Here is a 17827-nt window from a genome sequence, read left to right as displayed (position 1 = left end):
TGCTGATAGTCGCATGACATTGAATTGTACACTTGAAAGGGCTAAATTCTACGGTATGTGAATTATATCTCAATAAATTTGTTAAAAAATAGATAATGGCAGAACATTTAAAATCTTTTTTACAGTTAATTTAATACTTCATAAATTATAAACCTGCACAATTTGATTCTCTCAGTTTTTGTCACTTTCCTAATGGCAGGCATGGTTGAGGAGAAGAGAGAAGAGGTTCTGGAAGGAAGTTGTTATTTGCAGTTGTGAATCACTAGGGTCATCTAACCCCTAATAATGGGCATTTCAAAAGAACTATGTATTTTTTTTCCTAAATTATCCACTAAACATGAGTGAAAGGGATAGAAATATGAAGCTATTTACTGATAGTAAAAAGATTCACTCCTTCCATCAGTTATAAATCAAAGACTGCAGAAAGCCTGAGCTGTGAATTATAAAAATTCTCAGTATACTCTCTTTCATAAGTTTGTGACACTTGACTTCATCTTCCTGGTATAGTACTTTGCACATAAAACTCAGTAGATGCTGAGTTTTATAGTACAGTTGAATAGTATCCAAACTTTCAGGAATTGAGTGCTAAAGGTTGTATCATTTTGACTTCATATAATGGACTCTGGGTTGAAAGTAAGCACAGACAAGGCAATGAGAAAGAGATTAAGTTGAGAATAACATTAAAAAGTCGTATAAAAGATTGACTCTGAGTGCTATATTCCTTGTAATTATTTTTGTTCTCAAACCCACTTCTCATTTTGGCACAGATATGGAAAAATCACACTTCACAAGAGATCCATCCCAGCTTAAAGGTGTCCTTGTTCGAGCATCACTGAAAAAAAGCACAATGGGATTTGGTTTTACTATTATTGGCGGAGATAGACCTGACGAGTTCCTACAAGTGAAAAATGTGCTGAAAGATGGTCCCGCAGCTCAGGATGGGAAAATTGCACCAGGTAAGAAATTTTTCATAATTATTTGAAGAGTAGTGATACTATAACAAAAATTATAGTGAAGAGATTTTATATACATAAAGAGAGAGAAATAATTAAATTATATAACTAAAGAAAGAGATTCCAGTATTAAAATAGTTTATCCTTTAATTTAAAAAAAAGTTTTATGGGTATACAGTAGGTATATATATTTATGGGATACATGAGATATTATACTGTGATATAGGCATGCAATAAGTAATAACCACATCATAGAAAATGGGGTATACATCTCCTCAAGCATTTATCTGTTGTGTTATAAACAACCCGTTTATACTCTTTTAGTTATAAAATGTACAATTAAATTATTGCTGACTGTAGTCACCCTATTGTCCTATTGTGTTATCAAAAACTAGGTCTTATTCATTCCTTCTAGCTATATATATATATATACACACACATATATATAATACACATATATATACACACACATATACACACACACACACACACACACACACACATATATATATATATATTTTTTTTGAGACGGAGTCTTGCTCTGTCGCCCAGGCTGGAGTGCAGTGGCGCGATCTCGGCTCACTGCAAACTCCGTCTCCCGGGTTCATGCCATTCTCCTGCCTCAGCCTCCCGAGTAGCTGGGACTACAGGCGCCCGCCACCACGCTGGCTAATTTTTTGTATTTTTAGTAGAGACAAGGTTTCACTGTGTTAGCCAGGATGGTCTGGATCTCCTGACCTCGTGATCCGCCTGCCTTGGCCTCCCAAAGTGCTGAGATTACAGACGTGAGCCACACCACACCCGGCCTTTCTAGCTATATATTTTTTATATTCCTTAACCATCTCCACTTCCCTCTCACCGCCCCCCCAACCCTAACTACCCTTCCCAGCCTCTGGTAATCATCCTTCTACTCTCTGGCTCCATTAGTTCAGTTGTTTTAATTTTTAGCATCCACAAAGAAATGAGAACATTCAAAGTTTGTGTTTCTTTGCCTGACTTATTTCACTTAACATAATGATCTTCAGTTCCATCTGTGTCATTGCAAATGACAAGATCTCATTCTTTTTATGGCTGAATAGTACTCCATTGTGTGTATGTACCATGTTTTCTTTATCTAATTATCTGTTGATGGACATTTAGGTGGCTTCTAAATCTTGGCTATTGTGAAAAGTGCTGTAACAAACATGGGAGTGCAGATATCTCTTCAATATACTGATTTCCTTTCTTGTGGGTATATACTCAGCAGTGGGATTGCTAGATTGTATGGTATGTCTATTTTTAGTGTTTTGAGAATCCTCCAAATTGTTTTCCATAGTGGTTGTACAAATTTACATTCCCAGGAACAGTGTATGAGGGTTCCCTTTTCACCACACCCTCTCCAGCATTTGTTATTGCCTGTCTTTTGGATAAAAGCCATTTTTAACCAGGGCAAGAAGATACCTCATTGTGCTTTTGATTTGTATTTATCTGATGATCAATGACCTGAGCACTTATTCATATTGCTGTTTCTATGTCTTCTTCATGAGAAATGTCTATTCCAATGTTTTGCCCATTTTTTAATCAGATTATTAGATTTTTCCTATAGAGTTGTTTGAGCTCCTTATATATTCTGGTTATTAATCTCTTGTGAGATGGATAATTTGCAAAGATTTTCTCCCATTCTGTGGGCTGTCTCTTCACTTGACTGATTGTTTCCTTTGCTATGCAGAAGCTTTTTAACTTGATGTGATCCCATTTGTCCATTTTTGCTTTAGTTGCCTAGGCTTGTGGAGTATCACTGAAGAAATTTTTGCCCAGACCAATGTCCTGGAGAGTTTCCCCAGTGTTTTCTTTTTTTAGTTTTATAGTTTGAAGTCTAAGATTTAAGTCTTTAATTCACCTTGATTTGATTTTTGTATACAGCGAGAGATAGAAGTCAAGTTTCATTCTTCTACATGTGGATATCCAATTTTCCTAGAACCATTGAAGAGACTATCTTTTCTCCAATGTATGTTCTTGGCACCTTTCTTGAAAATGAGTTCATTGTAGGTGTATGGATTTCTCTATTCTGTTCCACTGGTCTATGTGTCTGTTTTTATGCCAATACCATCTTCCTTTAGTTACTATAGCTCTGTAGTATAATTTGAAGTCAGGTAATGTGATTCCTCCAGTTGTGTTCTTTTTCCTCAGGCTAGCTTTGGCTATTCTGGGTCTTTTGTGGTTCCATATAAATTTCAGAATTGTTTTTTCTATTTCTGTGAAGAATGTCATTGGTATTTTGATAGAGATTTGATAGAGATTGCATTGAATCTCTAGATTGCTTTGGGTAGTATTGAAAAGAATATTGATTCTTCCAACTATGAACATGAAATATCTTTTCATTTTTTGTGTCCTCTTCAGTTTCTTGCATCAGCATTTTATAATTTTTAATGCAGAGATCTTTCGCTTCTTTGGTTAAGTTAATTCCTAGGTATTTAATCTTATTTGTGGCTATTGTGAATAGGATTACTTTTTTATTTCTTTTTCAGATTGTTCACTGGCATATAGAAAGGCTACTGATTTTTGTATGTCGCTTTTGTATCCTGCAACTTTACTGAATTTGTTTATCAGTTCTAATAGTTTTTTTATTTGTGGAGTTGTTAAGTTTTTCCAAATATAAGATCCCATCATCTGCAAACAAGGGTAATTTGACTTCTCCCTTTCCAATTTGTATGCCTGTTATTTCTTTCTCCTGCTGATTGCTTTAGCTAGAACTTCCAGTCCTGTGTTGAGTAACAGTGGTGAAAGTGGGCATCTTCATTTTCCAGATCTCAGAGGAAGGACTTTCAGTTTTTCCCTCATTCAGTGTGATACTAGCTGTGGCTCTGTTGTATATATGGCTTTTATTATATTGAGGTATGTTTCTTATATACCCAGTTTTTTTAGGGTTTTATCATAAAGGGGTGTTGAATTTTATTAAATTTTTTCAGCATCAGTTGAAATCATTATAGTTTTTTTGTTTTTGTTTTGTTTTGTTTTGTTTTGTTTTTTAGACTGAGTCTCTGTCACCCAGGCTGGAGGGCAGTGGCATGATCTCAGCTCACTGCAACCCCCACCTCCTGGGTTCAAGTGATTCTCCTGCTTCAGCCTCCAGAGTAGCTGGGATTACAGGCACTCACCAGCACGCCTGGTTAATTTTATATTTTTAGTAGAGATGGGGTTTCACCATGTTAGCTAGGCTGGTCTCGAATTCTTGACCTCAGGTGATCCATCTGCTTCAAATGATTATAGTTTTTATCCTTCATTCTGTTGATACCATGTATCACACTGATTATTTGCATATATTGTACCATCCTTGCATTCCTGGGATAAATCCCACTTGGTCATGATGAATGTTCTTTTTAATGTATTGTCAAATTTGACTTGCTAATATTTTGTTGAGGAGTTTTACATCAGTACTTATCAGAAATACGGGCCTGTAGTTTTCTTTTTTTGATATGTCTTTGATTTGGATATCAGGGTAATACTGGCATCACAGAATGAGTTTGGAATTATTCTTCCCTCTATTTTTCAGAATAGTTTGAGTAGGAATTGTATTACTCCTTTAAATGCTTGGTAGAATTCAGCAGTAAAGCCATCAGATCCTGGGCTTTACTTTACTGGGAGACTATTATGGCTTCAATCTTGTTGCTTGTCATTGGTCTGTTCAGGTTTTAGATTTCTTTGTGGTTTGATCTTGGTAAGTTGTGTGTGTCTAGGAATTTATCCATTTCTTCTAGGTTTTCCAATTTGTTGGCATATAGTTGCTCATAATAGTCTCTAACAATCCTTTGAATTTCTGCAGTATCAGTTGTAATGTCTCCTGTTTCATCTCTGATTTTATTTACTTGGATCTTATCTCTTTTTTTCTGTTAGTCTAAGGTTTGTTAATTGTATCTTTTCAAAAAACCAACTTTTTGTTTCTTTGATCTTTTGTGTTGTTTTCTTCATTTCAAATTCATTTATTTCTACTCTTTCTGCTTTTCTTCTATTAATCTAGAGCTTAATTTGCTCTTTTCTAGTTCTTCAAGATGCATCATGAGGTTATTTATTTGAAGTTTTTCTTTTTTTATATATATAGGCACTTATAGCTATAAATTTCCCTCTTAGTACTGCTTTTGCTGTATCCCATAGGTTTTGGTGTGTTTTGTTTCCATTATTATTTGTTTCAAGAAATTTTTCCAATTTCCTTCTTAATTCCTTTATTGACTCACTGGTCATTCAGGAACCTATTGTTTAATTTCCATGTGTTTGTATAGTTTCCAAAATTCCCCTTGTTATTAATTTCTGATTTTATTCCATAGCAGTCAAGAAGATACTTGATATAATTTTAATTTTTTGGAATGTTTTAAGACTTGTTCTGTAACCTAACATATGGTCTATCCTTGAATGATGCCGTGCTGAGGAGAATATATATTCTGCAGCCATTGGATGAAATGTTCTGTAAATATCTATTAGGTCCATGTAGTCTATAGTGCAGATTAGGTCCGATGTTTCCTTGTTGATTTTCTGTCTGGAAGATCTAATGCTGAAAGTGGGATGTTGAAGTCTCCTGCTATTATTGTATTGAGGTCTATTTCTCTCTCCTTAGCTCTAATAATATATATCATATATTATATAATAATTATATATATAAAATATATAATTGTAATATATGATAAAATACCTCTCTCTTTAGCTCTAGTAAAGCAAGTAACACTTGCTTTATGTTTCTGGGTACTCCAGTGTTGGATGCATATACATTTACAATTGTTATATCCTCTTGCTGAATTGACCCCTTTATTATTATATAATGACCTTTTTGTCTCTTCTTGCAGTTTTTGTCTTATAGTCTATTTTATCTGATATAAATGTAGCTACTGCTACTGTTTTTTGGTTTTCACTGGCATGGAATGTCTTTTTCCAGTCCTTTATTTCCATTCTATGTGTACCTTTACAGGTGACATATGTTTCTTCTAGGCAATAGATCATCAGGTCTTGCTTTTTTTTATTCACTCATCTTCTCTATGTCTTTTGATTGGAGAGTTTAGTCTATATGGATTGAGTGTTATTAATGATCAGTAAGGACTTACTCCTGCCATTTTGTTATTTGTTTTCTGGTTGTTTTGTGATCGTCTCTTCCTTCTTTCCTTCCTTCCTTTTAGTGAAGGTGATTTTATCTGTGGTATGATTTAATTTCTTGCTTTTTATTTTCTTGTGTATCCAATGTATTTTTTTTATTTGAGATTACCAGGACGCTTGAAAATACTATATTATAACTCATAATTATAAACTGAGGACAAATTAACACTGATTGTATAAACAAAGAAGCAAACAAGCAAAAAGAAAATGAATAAAAACTGTACAATTTAACTTCATCCCTTCCTTTTAAATTTTTTGTTATTTCTCTTTATGTCTTATTGTACTTTGTCTTGAAGATTTGTTCTAGTTATTATTTTGATTGGTTCATTGTTTAGTCTTTCTACTTACGAGTATGTTACACACCACAATTACAGTTTAATATTCTATGTTTTTCTGTGTGCTATTACCAGTGAGTTTTGTCCCTTCAGATGATTTCTTATTGCTCATTAATGTCCTTTTCTTTCACATTGAAGAACCCCCTTTAGCATTTCTTGTAGGACAGATCTAGTGTTCACGAAATCCCTTAGCTTTTGTTGTCTGGAAGGTCTTTATTTCTCCTTCATGCTTAAAGGATATTTTTGCCAGATACACTATTATAGAGTAAAAGGTTTTTTTCCTAAGCACTTTAAATATGTCATGCCACTCTCTCCTGCCCTGTAAGGTTTCCACTGGAAAGTCTGCTGTTAGACATATTGGAGCTCCTTTGTATGTTACTTGTTTCTTTTCTCTTGCTGCTCTTAGGATCCTTTCTTTATCTTTGACCTTTGGGAGTTTGATTTTTAAATGCCTTGAGGTAGTCTCCTTTGGGTTAAATCTGCTTGGTGCCCTATAACCTTCATGTGCTTGAATATTGGTATCTTTCTCTAGGTTTGGGAAGTTCTCTGATATTATCCCTTTGAATAAACTTTGTACCTCATTTTTTCTGTACCTCCTCTTTTGGGCCAATAACTCTTAGAATTGCCCTTTTGAGGCTGTTTTCTAGATACTGTAGGTGTGCTTTATTGTTCTTTATTCTTGTTTTTTTTTTTTTTTTTTTGTCTCCTCTGTGTATTTTCAAATAGGCTGTCTTCAAGCTCACTAATTCTTCTACTTGATCGATTCTGCTGTTAAGAGACTGATGCATTGTTTAGCATGTCAGTTGTATTTTTCAACTCTAGATTTCTGTTTGATTCTTTTTAATTATTTCAGTCTGTTAAATTTATGTGACAGGATTCTGCATTTCTTCTCTCTGTTATCTTGATTTTTTGTTGTTGTTTTCTCAAAACAACTATTTTAAATTTTCTATCTGAAAGGTCACATATCTCTGTTTCTCCAGGACTGGTCCCTAGTGCCTTATTTAGTTCATTTGGTGAGGTCATGTTTTCCTGGATGGTCTTGATCCTTATAGATGTTTGTTGGTGTCTGGGCATTGAAGAGTTAGGCATTTATTGTAGTTTTTGCAGGCTGGGCTTCTTTGTGCCCATCCTTGGGAAGGCTTTCCAGGTATTCGAAGGGACCTAGGTCCTAAACCCAATAACAATAAGTACCACCTTAGTATTCTTGGATATGATTCAGAAGAATTATCTGGATTAATAGGCAGAGACTCTTGTTCTTTTCCCTTACATTCTTCCAAACAAACAAAGTCAGTCTCTCTCTCTCTCTCTCTCTCTCCCTCCCTCACTCTCTGTCTCTCTCTTTCTCTCTCTCTGTGCTGAGCCTCTTGGAACTGGGGGTTGGGGGACATAAACATCCCTGTGGCCACCACCACTGGGACTGCGCTGGGTGAGACATGAAACCAGCACAGCACTGGATCTTGCCCACAGCCAGCCGTAACCACTACCTGGCTGCCACTTAAATTAACTCAAGGCCCTGGAGCCCTATGATCAGCAGGTGGCAAAGTGAGCTAGGTTCATGTCCCTCTCTTCAGGATGGTGAGTTTCCCCAAGCCGCGAGTGGATTCAGAGATATCGTCTGGGAGCCAGGGATTGAAGTCAAAAACCTTAGAAATTTACCTGGTATTCTGTTCTACTCTGGCTAAGCTGGCATTCAAACCACAAGACAGACAGAATTCTTCCCATTCTTCACCTTCCACAGACGGAGAAACCTCTCCCTGTGGCCACCAACACTGGCCCATGTGGGTGTGTGGGGGTGTTGCCAGGCCACTGCTAACGCTCACCTAAAGCACAAGGGCTCTTCAGTCAGCTTGTGATGAATGCTGTCAGGCCTGGGACTCACCCTTCAGGACAGTGGGCTCTCCTCTGATCCAGGCTAGGTCCAGAAATGCTGACCAAGAGCCTAGGCCTGGACTCAGGGACCCCGAGAGCCTGCTTGGTGCTCTACCCTACTGTGGCTGAGCTGGTACCTAAGCTGCACGACACAGTCACCTTTACCTTTCCCCCTACTTTTCTCAAGCAGCAGTCTTTCACCATAGTTACCACAGCAGGGAATGTGCTGGGTCACGCCTAAAGCCAGCATGTCTCAGAGCCCAGTATCCGTGGCGTATTTATTACCTGGGTATTGCTATTGGTTATTCAGGGCCCAGGGGCTCTTGAGCAGGCAGGTGATGAAATCTGCCAGGTCTCTGCTGTGACAGGGCAGCACTGAGTTCAATGAAAAGTCCATCAGCCACTGTGCTCTCCCTCTCACAATCACACAGATTTCTCCATATCAGGTGGCTGCGGCCGGGAGCTAAGGGAGAGGTGGCATAAGCACTCCCTTAGCTGCCCTGGCTGGTGTCTCGTAGGTTGCAGTCAGGTGTCTCTGATCCCAGCTCAGCACTAGGACTTGTCTAGGAATTGCAGTCCTTGTGGCCTAGACTGCCTCTCATTTCACTCGGGGCCCAGAGCACTCCAGCCCCCAGTGGTGAGGCTTGCTGGAACTCAGTCTCCAACCACTGGAATGGGCAATTCCCCTATGGCTAGGGTCGACCCAAATGCTCCCTTTGTTGGCATATGTCAGCTGAGTACAGCCTGGTTCTGCTTTCCCTTGTGACAGGGGAGCACTGAGTTCAATGCAAATCCTGAAAATCGCTGTGCTCACCCTCTCCCAAGCATGCAAATTCTTACCACCACTGCGGGGAGGATGGGGGAGTGGTAGCACTGGCAATTCCAGACTGCCTTTCCTATCTTCTTCAGTGTCTCTTTCAGTGATATGAAGTCCAAACCAGGCACTATGATTGCTCACCTGCTTTTTGTCTCTTGTAACGGTACTTTTAGTGTGTAGTTAGTTGTTAAAATTTGGTGTTTCTGTGGGGGTAGGGGGATGAGTAGTGTAGGCTTCTATCCCGCCACTTTGCTCTGCCCTCCGTCACCATCTATCCTCTAAACTAAATGCATATTATCTTTGATGGTGGGCCATTTTACAAACAGGTGAAAACTGTTGGAGAAAACATTAAATTTATTAATATTTTGAAATATTTTATATAACTTTGAGATAATCCTTTTGCTGTATAAAACTAAAGATTTATTAATCATCTCAGAAAAGTATTTGTTTGATTTTCTTGAATTATAAAGGATACTTTTGGAGCAAACATTTACCTATAACCTTATTTGAAAAAGGGTCCTGTGTGGTGTTTATCATGGTATCAAACTGTTAAATCTTGCCGTTTTTCCCAAGTTTGTTTGCTTCCTTAATCTTACTGGTTATTAAATTGAACTCCTATGTTAAGAATTGTAGACATAACATTACCATTTTTACAAAGTAGTGTAAACTTGTCTTTTCTATAGTTTCCTAAAGGCTTTACTTGGTAATTGCTGGATATTTTAATATGGCTGGGAGTGTTTGTGGTTCAGGAACTTGGAGAAGGTTGAAGACTACTTTCTGATTGCGGGGGGAAGTTTAAGCATTGTTTTCCAGAAAGATTTTAGTGTTAATACTGAGGTTGCTTTTTGCAGTGTTTGCTAGACTTTTCTAATCCTCTGTTATTTCACATACCATGAAAATATGGACCAACATTCAGATGGTTGAATTGTCATAGTATTTTTTGATCTCTCACATTATGCTTTCCCATTGAGGTAACAAAATGTAAAGACCTTTCATTTTGACCTTTCATTTGACCTCAGTTTTGACCTTTTCAACATTTTATCCATGAAACACATGTCTTAGCTATTGTGTATGCTGTCAGGATTTCAAAATGTAGTTTCATATTTGCCTAATATGCTTATCTAATTTGCATGGCAATACAATATTTCCGTGAAAATTCTGGGAGCTTTAATACCACATTGAGTTTTTTAAAAGCCATCAGAACAAATTAAAGCACCTTTGTTTGGCAATAACCTTTTAAATAATCATATTCAAATAAAAGCTAATTGATGAGACAACAGGGGCCAAATTTTAAGTCAAGACTGTATTAAAAAATACCCAACTGATGACCGTCAACTGGTAATGATTCTACAACCAAAATAGTCTTACTAATGTCAAATCAGGAAAGCAAAACCAACTTTTAGAGGGATTTATTAAGCTGCCTTGTCAGTGTCTTCAATAATGCATTGTTTGCTTCTGTTGAATTTTTTGTTGCTTGTTTCACCTTTTGAAATCTGATTTATATATCAAATTCAAAATTGCTGCAAAAAGAAGGATACTACAAGAAAATACACTCATAAATTAACATCATTCTAATCTTCAGTTCAAAATTTGTCAAACTAGAATGAATTTTTAAAGTACATTGTTAGCAATGGCTTTTGTTTTGTTCAGTTTTTTTGTTTTGTTTTTTTTTTATTATTATTATACTTTAAGTTTTAGAGTACATGTACACAATGTGCAGGTTAGTTACATATGTATACATGTGACATGCTGGTGTGCTGCACCCATTAACTCGTCATTTAGCATTAGGTATATCTCCTAATGCTATCCCTCCCCCCTCCCCCCACCCCACAGCAGTCCCCAGAGTGTGATGTTCCCCTTCCTGTGTCCATGTGTTCTCATTGTTCACTTCCCACCTATGAGTGAGAATATGCAGTGTTTGGCTTTTTGTTCTTGCGATATTTTACTGAGCATGATGATTTCCAATTTCATCCATGTCCCTACAAAGGACATGAACTCATCATTTTTTATGGCTGCACAGTATTCCACGGTGTATATGTGCCACATTTTCTTAATCCAGTCTATCGTTGTTGGACATTTGGGTTGGTTCCAAGTCTTTGCTATTGTGAATAGTGCCGCAATAAACATACTTGTGCATGTGTCTTTATAGCAGCATGATTTATAGTCCTTTGGGTATATACCCAGTAATGGGATGGCTGGGTCAAATGGTATTTCTAGTTCTAGATCCCTGAGGAATCGCCACACTGACTTCCACAAGGGTTGAACTAGTTTACAGTCCCACCAACAGTGTAAAAGTGTTCCTATTTCTCCACATCCTCTCCAGCACCTGTTGTTTCCTGACTTTTTAATGATTGCCATTCTAACTGGTGTGAGATGGTATCTCATTGTGGTTTTGATTTGCATTTCTCTGATGGCCAGTGATGGTGAGCATTTTTTCATGTGTTTTTTGGCTGCATAAATGTCTTCTTTTGAGAAGTGTCTGTTCATGTCCTTCGCCCACTTTTTGATGGGGTTGTTTGTTTTTTTCTTGTAAATTTGTTTGAGTTCATTGTAGATTCTGGATATTAGCCCTTTGTCAGATGAGTAGGTTGTGAAAATTTTCTCCCATTTTGTAGGCTGCCTGTTCACTCTGATGGTAGTTTCTTTTGCTGTGCAGAAGCTCTTTAGTTTAATTAGATCCCATTTGTCAATTTTGGCTTTTGTTGCCATTGCTTTTGGTGTTTTAGACATGAAGTCCTTGCCCATGCCTATGTCCTGAATGGTAATGCCTCGGTTTTCTTCTAGGGTTTTTATGGTTTTAGGTCTAACGTTTAAGTCTAATCCATCTTGAATTAATTTTTGTATAAGGTGTAAGGAAGGGATCCAGTTTCAGCTTTCTACATATGGCTAGCCAGTTTTCCCAGCACCATTTATTAAATAGGGAATCCTTTCCCCATTGCTTGTTTTTCTCAGGTTTGTCGAAGATCAGATAGTTGTAGATGTGCGGCGTTATTTCTGAGGGCTCTGTTCTGTCCCATTGATCTATATCTCTGTTTTGGTACCAGTACCATGCTGTTTTGGTTACTGTAGCCTTGCAGTAGGTTGAAGTCAGGTAGCGTAATGCCTCCAGCTTTGTTCTTTTGGCTTAGGATTGACTTGGCAATGTGGGCTCTTTTTGGGTTCCATATGAACTTTAAAGTAGTTTTTTCCAATTCTGTGAAGAAAGTCATTGGTAGCTTGATGGGGATGGCATTGAATCTATAAATTACCTTGGGCAATATGGCCATTTTCACGATATTGATTCTTCCTATCCATGAGCATGGAATGTTCTTCCATTTCTTTGTATCCTCTTTTATTTCATTGAGCAGTGGTTTGTAGTTCTCCTTGAAGAGGTCCTTCACGTCCCTTGTAAGTTGGATTCCTAGGTATTTTATTCTCTTTGAAGCAATTGTGAATGGGAGTTCACTCATGATTTGTCTCTCTGCTTGTCTGTTATTGGTGTATAAGAATGCTTGTGATTTTTGTACATTGATTTTGTATCCTGAGACTTTTGGCTTATCAGCTTAAGGAGATTTTGGGCTGAGACAATGCGGTTTTCTAGATATACAATCATGTCATCTGCAAACAGGGACAATTTGACTTCCTCTTTTCCTAATTGAATACCCTTTATTTCCTTCTCCTGCCTAACTGCCCTGGCCAGAACTTCCAACATTATGTTGAATAGGAGTGGTGAGAGAGGGCATCCCTGTCTTGTGCGAGTTTTCAAAGGGAATGCTTCCAGTTTTTGCCCATTCAGTATGATATTGGCTGTGGGTTTGTCATAGATAGCTCTTATTATTTTGAGATACGTCCCATCAATACCTAATTTATTGAGAGTTTTTAGCATGAAGCATTGTTGAATTTTGTCAAAGGCCTTTTCTGCATCTATTGAGATAACCATGTGGTTTTTGTCTTTGGTTCTGTTTATATGCTGGATTACATTTACTGATTTGCGTATATTGAACCAGTCTTGCATCCCAGGGATGAAGCCCAGTTGATCATGGTGGATAAGCTTTTTGATGTGCTGCTGGATTCGGTTTGCCAGTATTTTATTGAGGATTTTTGCATCAATGTTCATCAAGGATATTGGTCTAAAATTCTCTTTTTTGGTTGTGTCTCTGCCCAGCTTTGGTATCAGGATGATGCTGGCCTCATAAAATGAGTTAGGGAGGATTCCCTCTTTTTCTATTGATTGGAATAGTTTCAGAAGGAATGGTACCAGTTCCTCCTTGTACCTCTGGTAGAATTCGGCTGTGAATCCATCTGGTCCTGGACTCTTTTTGGTTGGTAAGCTATTGATTATTGCCACAATTTCAGAGCCTGTTATTGGTCTATTCAGAGATTCAACTTCTTCCTGGTTTAGTCTTGGGAGGGTGTATGTGTCGAGGAATTTATCCATTTCTTCTAGATTTTCTAGTTTATTTGCGTAGAGGTGTTTGTAGTATTCTCTGATGGTAGTTTGTATTTCTGTGAGATTGGTGGTGATATCCCCTTTTATCATTTTTTATTGCATCTATTTGATTCTTCTCTCTTTTCTTCTTTATTAGTCTTGCTAGCGGTCTATCAATTTTGTTGATCCTTTCAAAAAACCAGCTCCTGGATTCATTAATTTTTTGAAGGGTTTTTTGTGTCTCTATTTCCTTCAGTTCTGCTCTGATTTTAGTTATTTCTTGCCTTCTGCTAGCTTTTGAATGTGTTTGCTCTTGCTTTTCTAGTTCTTTTAATTGTGATGTTAGGGTGTCAATTTTGGATCTTTCCTGCTTTCTTTTGTGGGCATTTCGTGCTATAAATTTCCCTCTACACACTGCTTTAAATGTGTCCCAGAGATTCTGGTATGTTGTGTCTTTCTTCTTGTTGGTTTCAAAGAACATCTTTATTTCTGTCTTCATTTCGTTATGTACCCAGTAGTCATTCAGGAGCACGTTGTTCAGTTTCCATGTAGTTGAGCGGTTTTGAGTGAGTTTCTTAATCCTGAGTTCTAGTTTGATTGCACTGTGGTCTGAGAGACAGTTTGTTATAATTTCTGTTCTTTTACATTTGCTGAGGAGAGCTTTACTTCCAACTATATGGTCAATTTTGGAATAGGTGTGGTGTGGTGCTGGAAAAAATGTATATTCTGTTGATTTGGGGTGGAGAGTTCTGTAGATGTCTATTAGGTCTGCTTGGTGCAGAGCTGAGTTCAATTCCTGGGTATCCTTGTTAACTCTCTGTCTCGTTGATCTGTCTAATGTTGACAGTGGGGTGTTAAAGTCTCCCATTATTATTGTGTGGGAGTCTAAGTCTCTTTGTAGGTCACTCAGGACTTGCTTTATGAATCTGGGTGCTCCTGTATTGGGTGCATATATATTTAGGATAGTTTGCTCTTCTTGTTGAATTGATCCCTTTACCATTATGTAATGGCCTTCTTTGTCTCTTTTGATCTTTGTTGGTTTAAAGTCTGTTTTATCAGAGACTAGGATTGCAACCCCTGCCTATTTTGTTTTCCATTTACTTGGTAGATCTTCCTCCGTCCTTTTATTTTGAGTCTATGTGTGTCTCTGCATGTGAGATGGTTTTCCTGAATACAGCACACTGATGGGTCTTGACTCTTTATCCAATTTTCCAGTCTGTGTCTTTTAATTGGAGCATTTAGTCCATTTACATTTAAAGTTGATATTATTATGTGTGAATTTGATCCTGTCATTATGATGTTAGCTGGTTATTTTGCTCGTTAGTTGATGCAGTTTCTTCCTAGCCTCGATGGTCTTTACAATTTGACATGATTTTGCAGTGGCTGGTACCAGTTGTTCCTTTCCATGTTTAGTGCTTCCTTCAGGAGCTCTTTTAGGGCAGGCCTGGTTGTGACAGAATCTCTCGGCATTTGCTTGTCTGTAAAGGATTTTATTTCTCCTTCACTTATGAAGTTTAGTTTGGCTGGATATGAAGTTCTGGGTTGACAATTCTTTTCTTTAAGAATGTTGAATATCGGCCCCCACTCTCTTCTGGCTTGTAGAGTTTCTGCCAAGAGATCCGCTGTTAGTCTGATGGGCTTCCCTTTGTGGGTAACCCGACCTTTCTCTCTGGCTGCCCTTAACATTTTTTCCTTCATTTCAGCTTTGGTGAATCTGACAATTATGTGTCTTGGAGTTGCTCTTCTCGAGGAGTATCTTTGTGGCGTTCTCTGTATTTCCTGAATTTGAATGTTGGCCTGCCTTGCTAGGTTGGGGAAGTTCTCCTGGATAATATCCTGAACAGTGTTTTCCAACTTGGTTCCAGTCTCCCCATCACTTTCAGGTACACCAATCAGATGTAGATTTGGTCTTTTCACATAGTCCCATATTTCTTGGAGGCTTTGTTCATTTCTTTTTATTCTTTCTTCTCTAAACTTCCCTTCTGGCTTCATTTCATTCATTTCATCTTCCATCACTGATACCCTTTCTTTCAGTTGATCGCATCGGCTCCTGAGGCTTCTGCATTCTTCACGTAGTTCTCGAGCCTTGGCTTTCAGCTCCATCAGCTCCTTTAAGCACTTCTCTGTATTGGTTATTCTAGTTATACATTCGTCTAAATTTTTTTCAAAGTTTTTAACTTCTTTGCCTTTGATTTGAATTTCTTCCTGTAGCTCGGAGTAGTTTGATCATCTGAAGGCTTCTTCTCTCAACTCGTCAAAGTCATTCTCCATCCAGCTTTGTTCCGTTGCTGGTGAGGAACTGCATTCCTTTGGAGGAGGAGAGGCGCTCTGCTTTTTAGAGTTTCCAGTTTTTCTGCTCGGTTCTTTACCCGTCTTTGTGGTTTTATCTTCTTTTGTTCTTTGATGATGGTGATGTACAGATGGGTTTTTAGTGTGGATGTCCTTTCTGTTTGTTAGTTTTCCTTCTAACAGACAGGACCCTCAGCTGCAAGTCTGTTGGAGTTTGCTAGAGGTCCACTCCCTACCCTGTTTGCCTGGGTACCAGCAGCGGTAGCTGCAGAGCAGTGGATTTTCGTGAACCGTGAATGCTGCTGTCTGATCGTTCCTCTGGAAGTTTTGTCTCAGAGGAGTACCCGGCCGTGTGAGGTGTCAGTCTGCCCCTACTGGGGGGTGCCTCCCAGTTAGGCTGCTCGGGGGTCAGGGGTCAGGGACCCACTTCAGGAGGCAGTCTGCCTGTTCTCAGATCTCCAGCTGCGTGCTGGGAGAACCACTGCTCTCCTCAAAGCTGTCAGACAGGGACATTTAAGTCTGCAGAGGTTACTGCTGTCTTTTTGTTTGTCTGTGCCCTGCCCCCAGAGGTGGAGCCTACAGAGGCAGGCGGGCCTCCTTGAGCTGTGGTGGGCTCCACCCAGTTCGAGCTTCCTGGCTGCTTTGTTTACCTAAGCAAGCCTGGGCAATGGCAGGCGCCCCTCCCCCAGCCTCACTGCCGCCTTGCAGTTTGATCTCAGACTGCTGTGCTAGCAATCAGCGAGACTCCGTGGGTGTAGGACCCTCTGAGCCAGGTGCGGCATATAATCTCCTGGTGCGCCGTTTTTTAAGCCCGTCAGAAAAGTGCAGTATTCGGGTGGGAGTGACCCAATTTTCCAGGTGCCGTCTGTCACCCCTTTCTTTGACTAGGGAAGGGAACTCCCTGACCCCTTGCACTTCCCGAGTGAGGCAATGCCTCGCCCTGCTTCAGCTCGCACACGGTGCACTGCACCCACTGTCCTGCACCCACTGTCTGGCACTCCCTAGTGAGATGAACCCGGTACCTCAGATGGAAATGCAGAAATCACCCATCTTCTGCGTCGCTCACGCTGGGAGCTGTAGACCAGAGCTGTTCCTATTCGGCCATCTCGGCTCCCACCTGTTTAGTTTTGTTTGTTTGTTTGTTTGAGACCAAATCTCACTCTTGTTGTCCAGGCTGGAGTGCGATGGCAGAATCTCGGCTCATTGCAGCCTCCGCCTCCTGCGTTCAAGTGATTCTCCTGCCTCAGCTTCCTAAGTACCTGGGATTACAGGCGCATGCCACCATGCCTGGCTAATTTTTTTTCTTTTTTTGAGATGGAGTTTTACTCTTGTTGCCCAGGCTGGAGTGCAGTGCTGCGATCTCGGCTTACTGCAACCTCTGCCTCCCGGGTTCAAGCAATTCTCCTGCCTCAGCCTCCTGAGTAGCTGGGATTATAGCACATACCACCACACCCAGCTAATTTTTTGTATTTTTAGTGGAGACAGGGTTTCATCATGTTGGCCAGGCTGGTCTTGAACTCCTGACCTCAGGTGATCCACCTGCCTCAGCCTCCCAAAGTGCGGGGATTACAGGCATGAGCCACCGCGTCTGGCCTAATTTTTTTATATTTTAGTAGAGATGGGGTTTTGCCATGTTAGCCAGGCTGGTGTCGAATTCCTGACCTCAGGTGATCCACTTGCCTTGGCCTCCCAGAGTACTGGGATTACAGGCATGAGCCGCTGCGCCTGGCGTGAGCCACCACGCCCAGCCAATGGCTTCTTAAACTCAAGAAATTAGGTGGTATTTAAAGATATACTGACCCTGTCAAAAAGTGGACAAAGGATATGAACAGATACTTCTCAAAAAAAGACAATTATGCGGCTAACATATGAAAAAAAGCTCAACATCGCTGATTATTAAAGAAATGCAAATCAAAATGACAGTGAGATATCATCTCACGCCAGTCAGAATGGTGATTATTAAAAAGTCAAGAAACAATAGATGCTGGCAAGGCTGTGGAGAAACAGGAACGCTTTTACACTATTGGTGGGAGTATAA

General features: G+C 39.2%; 1 protein-coding gene across 9 annotated transcripts in view; it reads left to right on the top strand.

Moving 5' to 3' along the window:
- Positions 1-17827, top strand: part of LOC107971330 (notch homolog 2 N-terminal-like protein A) — a 250005-nt gene that overhangs the window by 190866 nt on the left and 41312 nt on the right. For 5 of the 9 annotated variants that reach the window (XM_063815240.1, XM_063815241.1, XM_063815239.1 and 2 more), the window contains one exon: positions 768-956. The exons of the other annotated variants lie outside the window; for them this stretch is intronic. In XM_063815240.1, coding sequence (XP_063671310.1) covers positions 770-956 — 187 coding nt within the window. In that variant the 5' untranslated portion in view covers positions 768-769. The remainder of the gene's footprint in view (positions 1-767; positions 957-17827) is intronic. 9 annotated transcript variants of the gene reach the window in all.

Source organism: Pan troglodytes, chromosome 1 (assembly GCF_028858775.2).
Source record: "Pan troglodytes isolate AG18354 chromosome 1, NHGRI_mPanTro3-v2.0_pri, whole genome shotgun sequence".
Classification (NCBI taxonomy): Eukaryota; Metazoa; Chordata; class Mammalia; order Primates; family Hominidae; genus Pan; species Pan troglodytes.
This window is presented reverse-complemented; position numbering and strand designations above follow the sequence as displayed.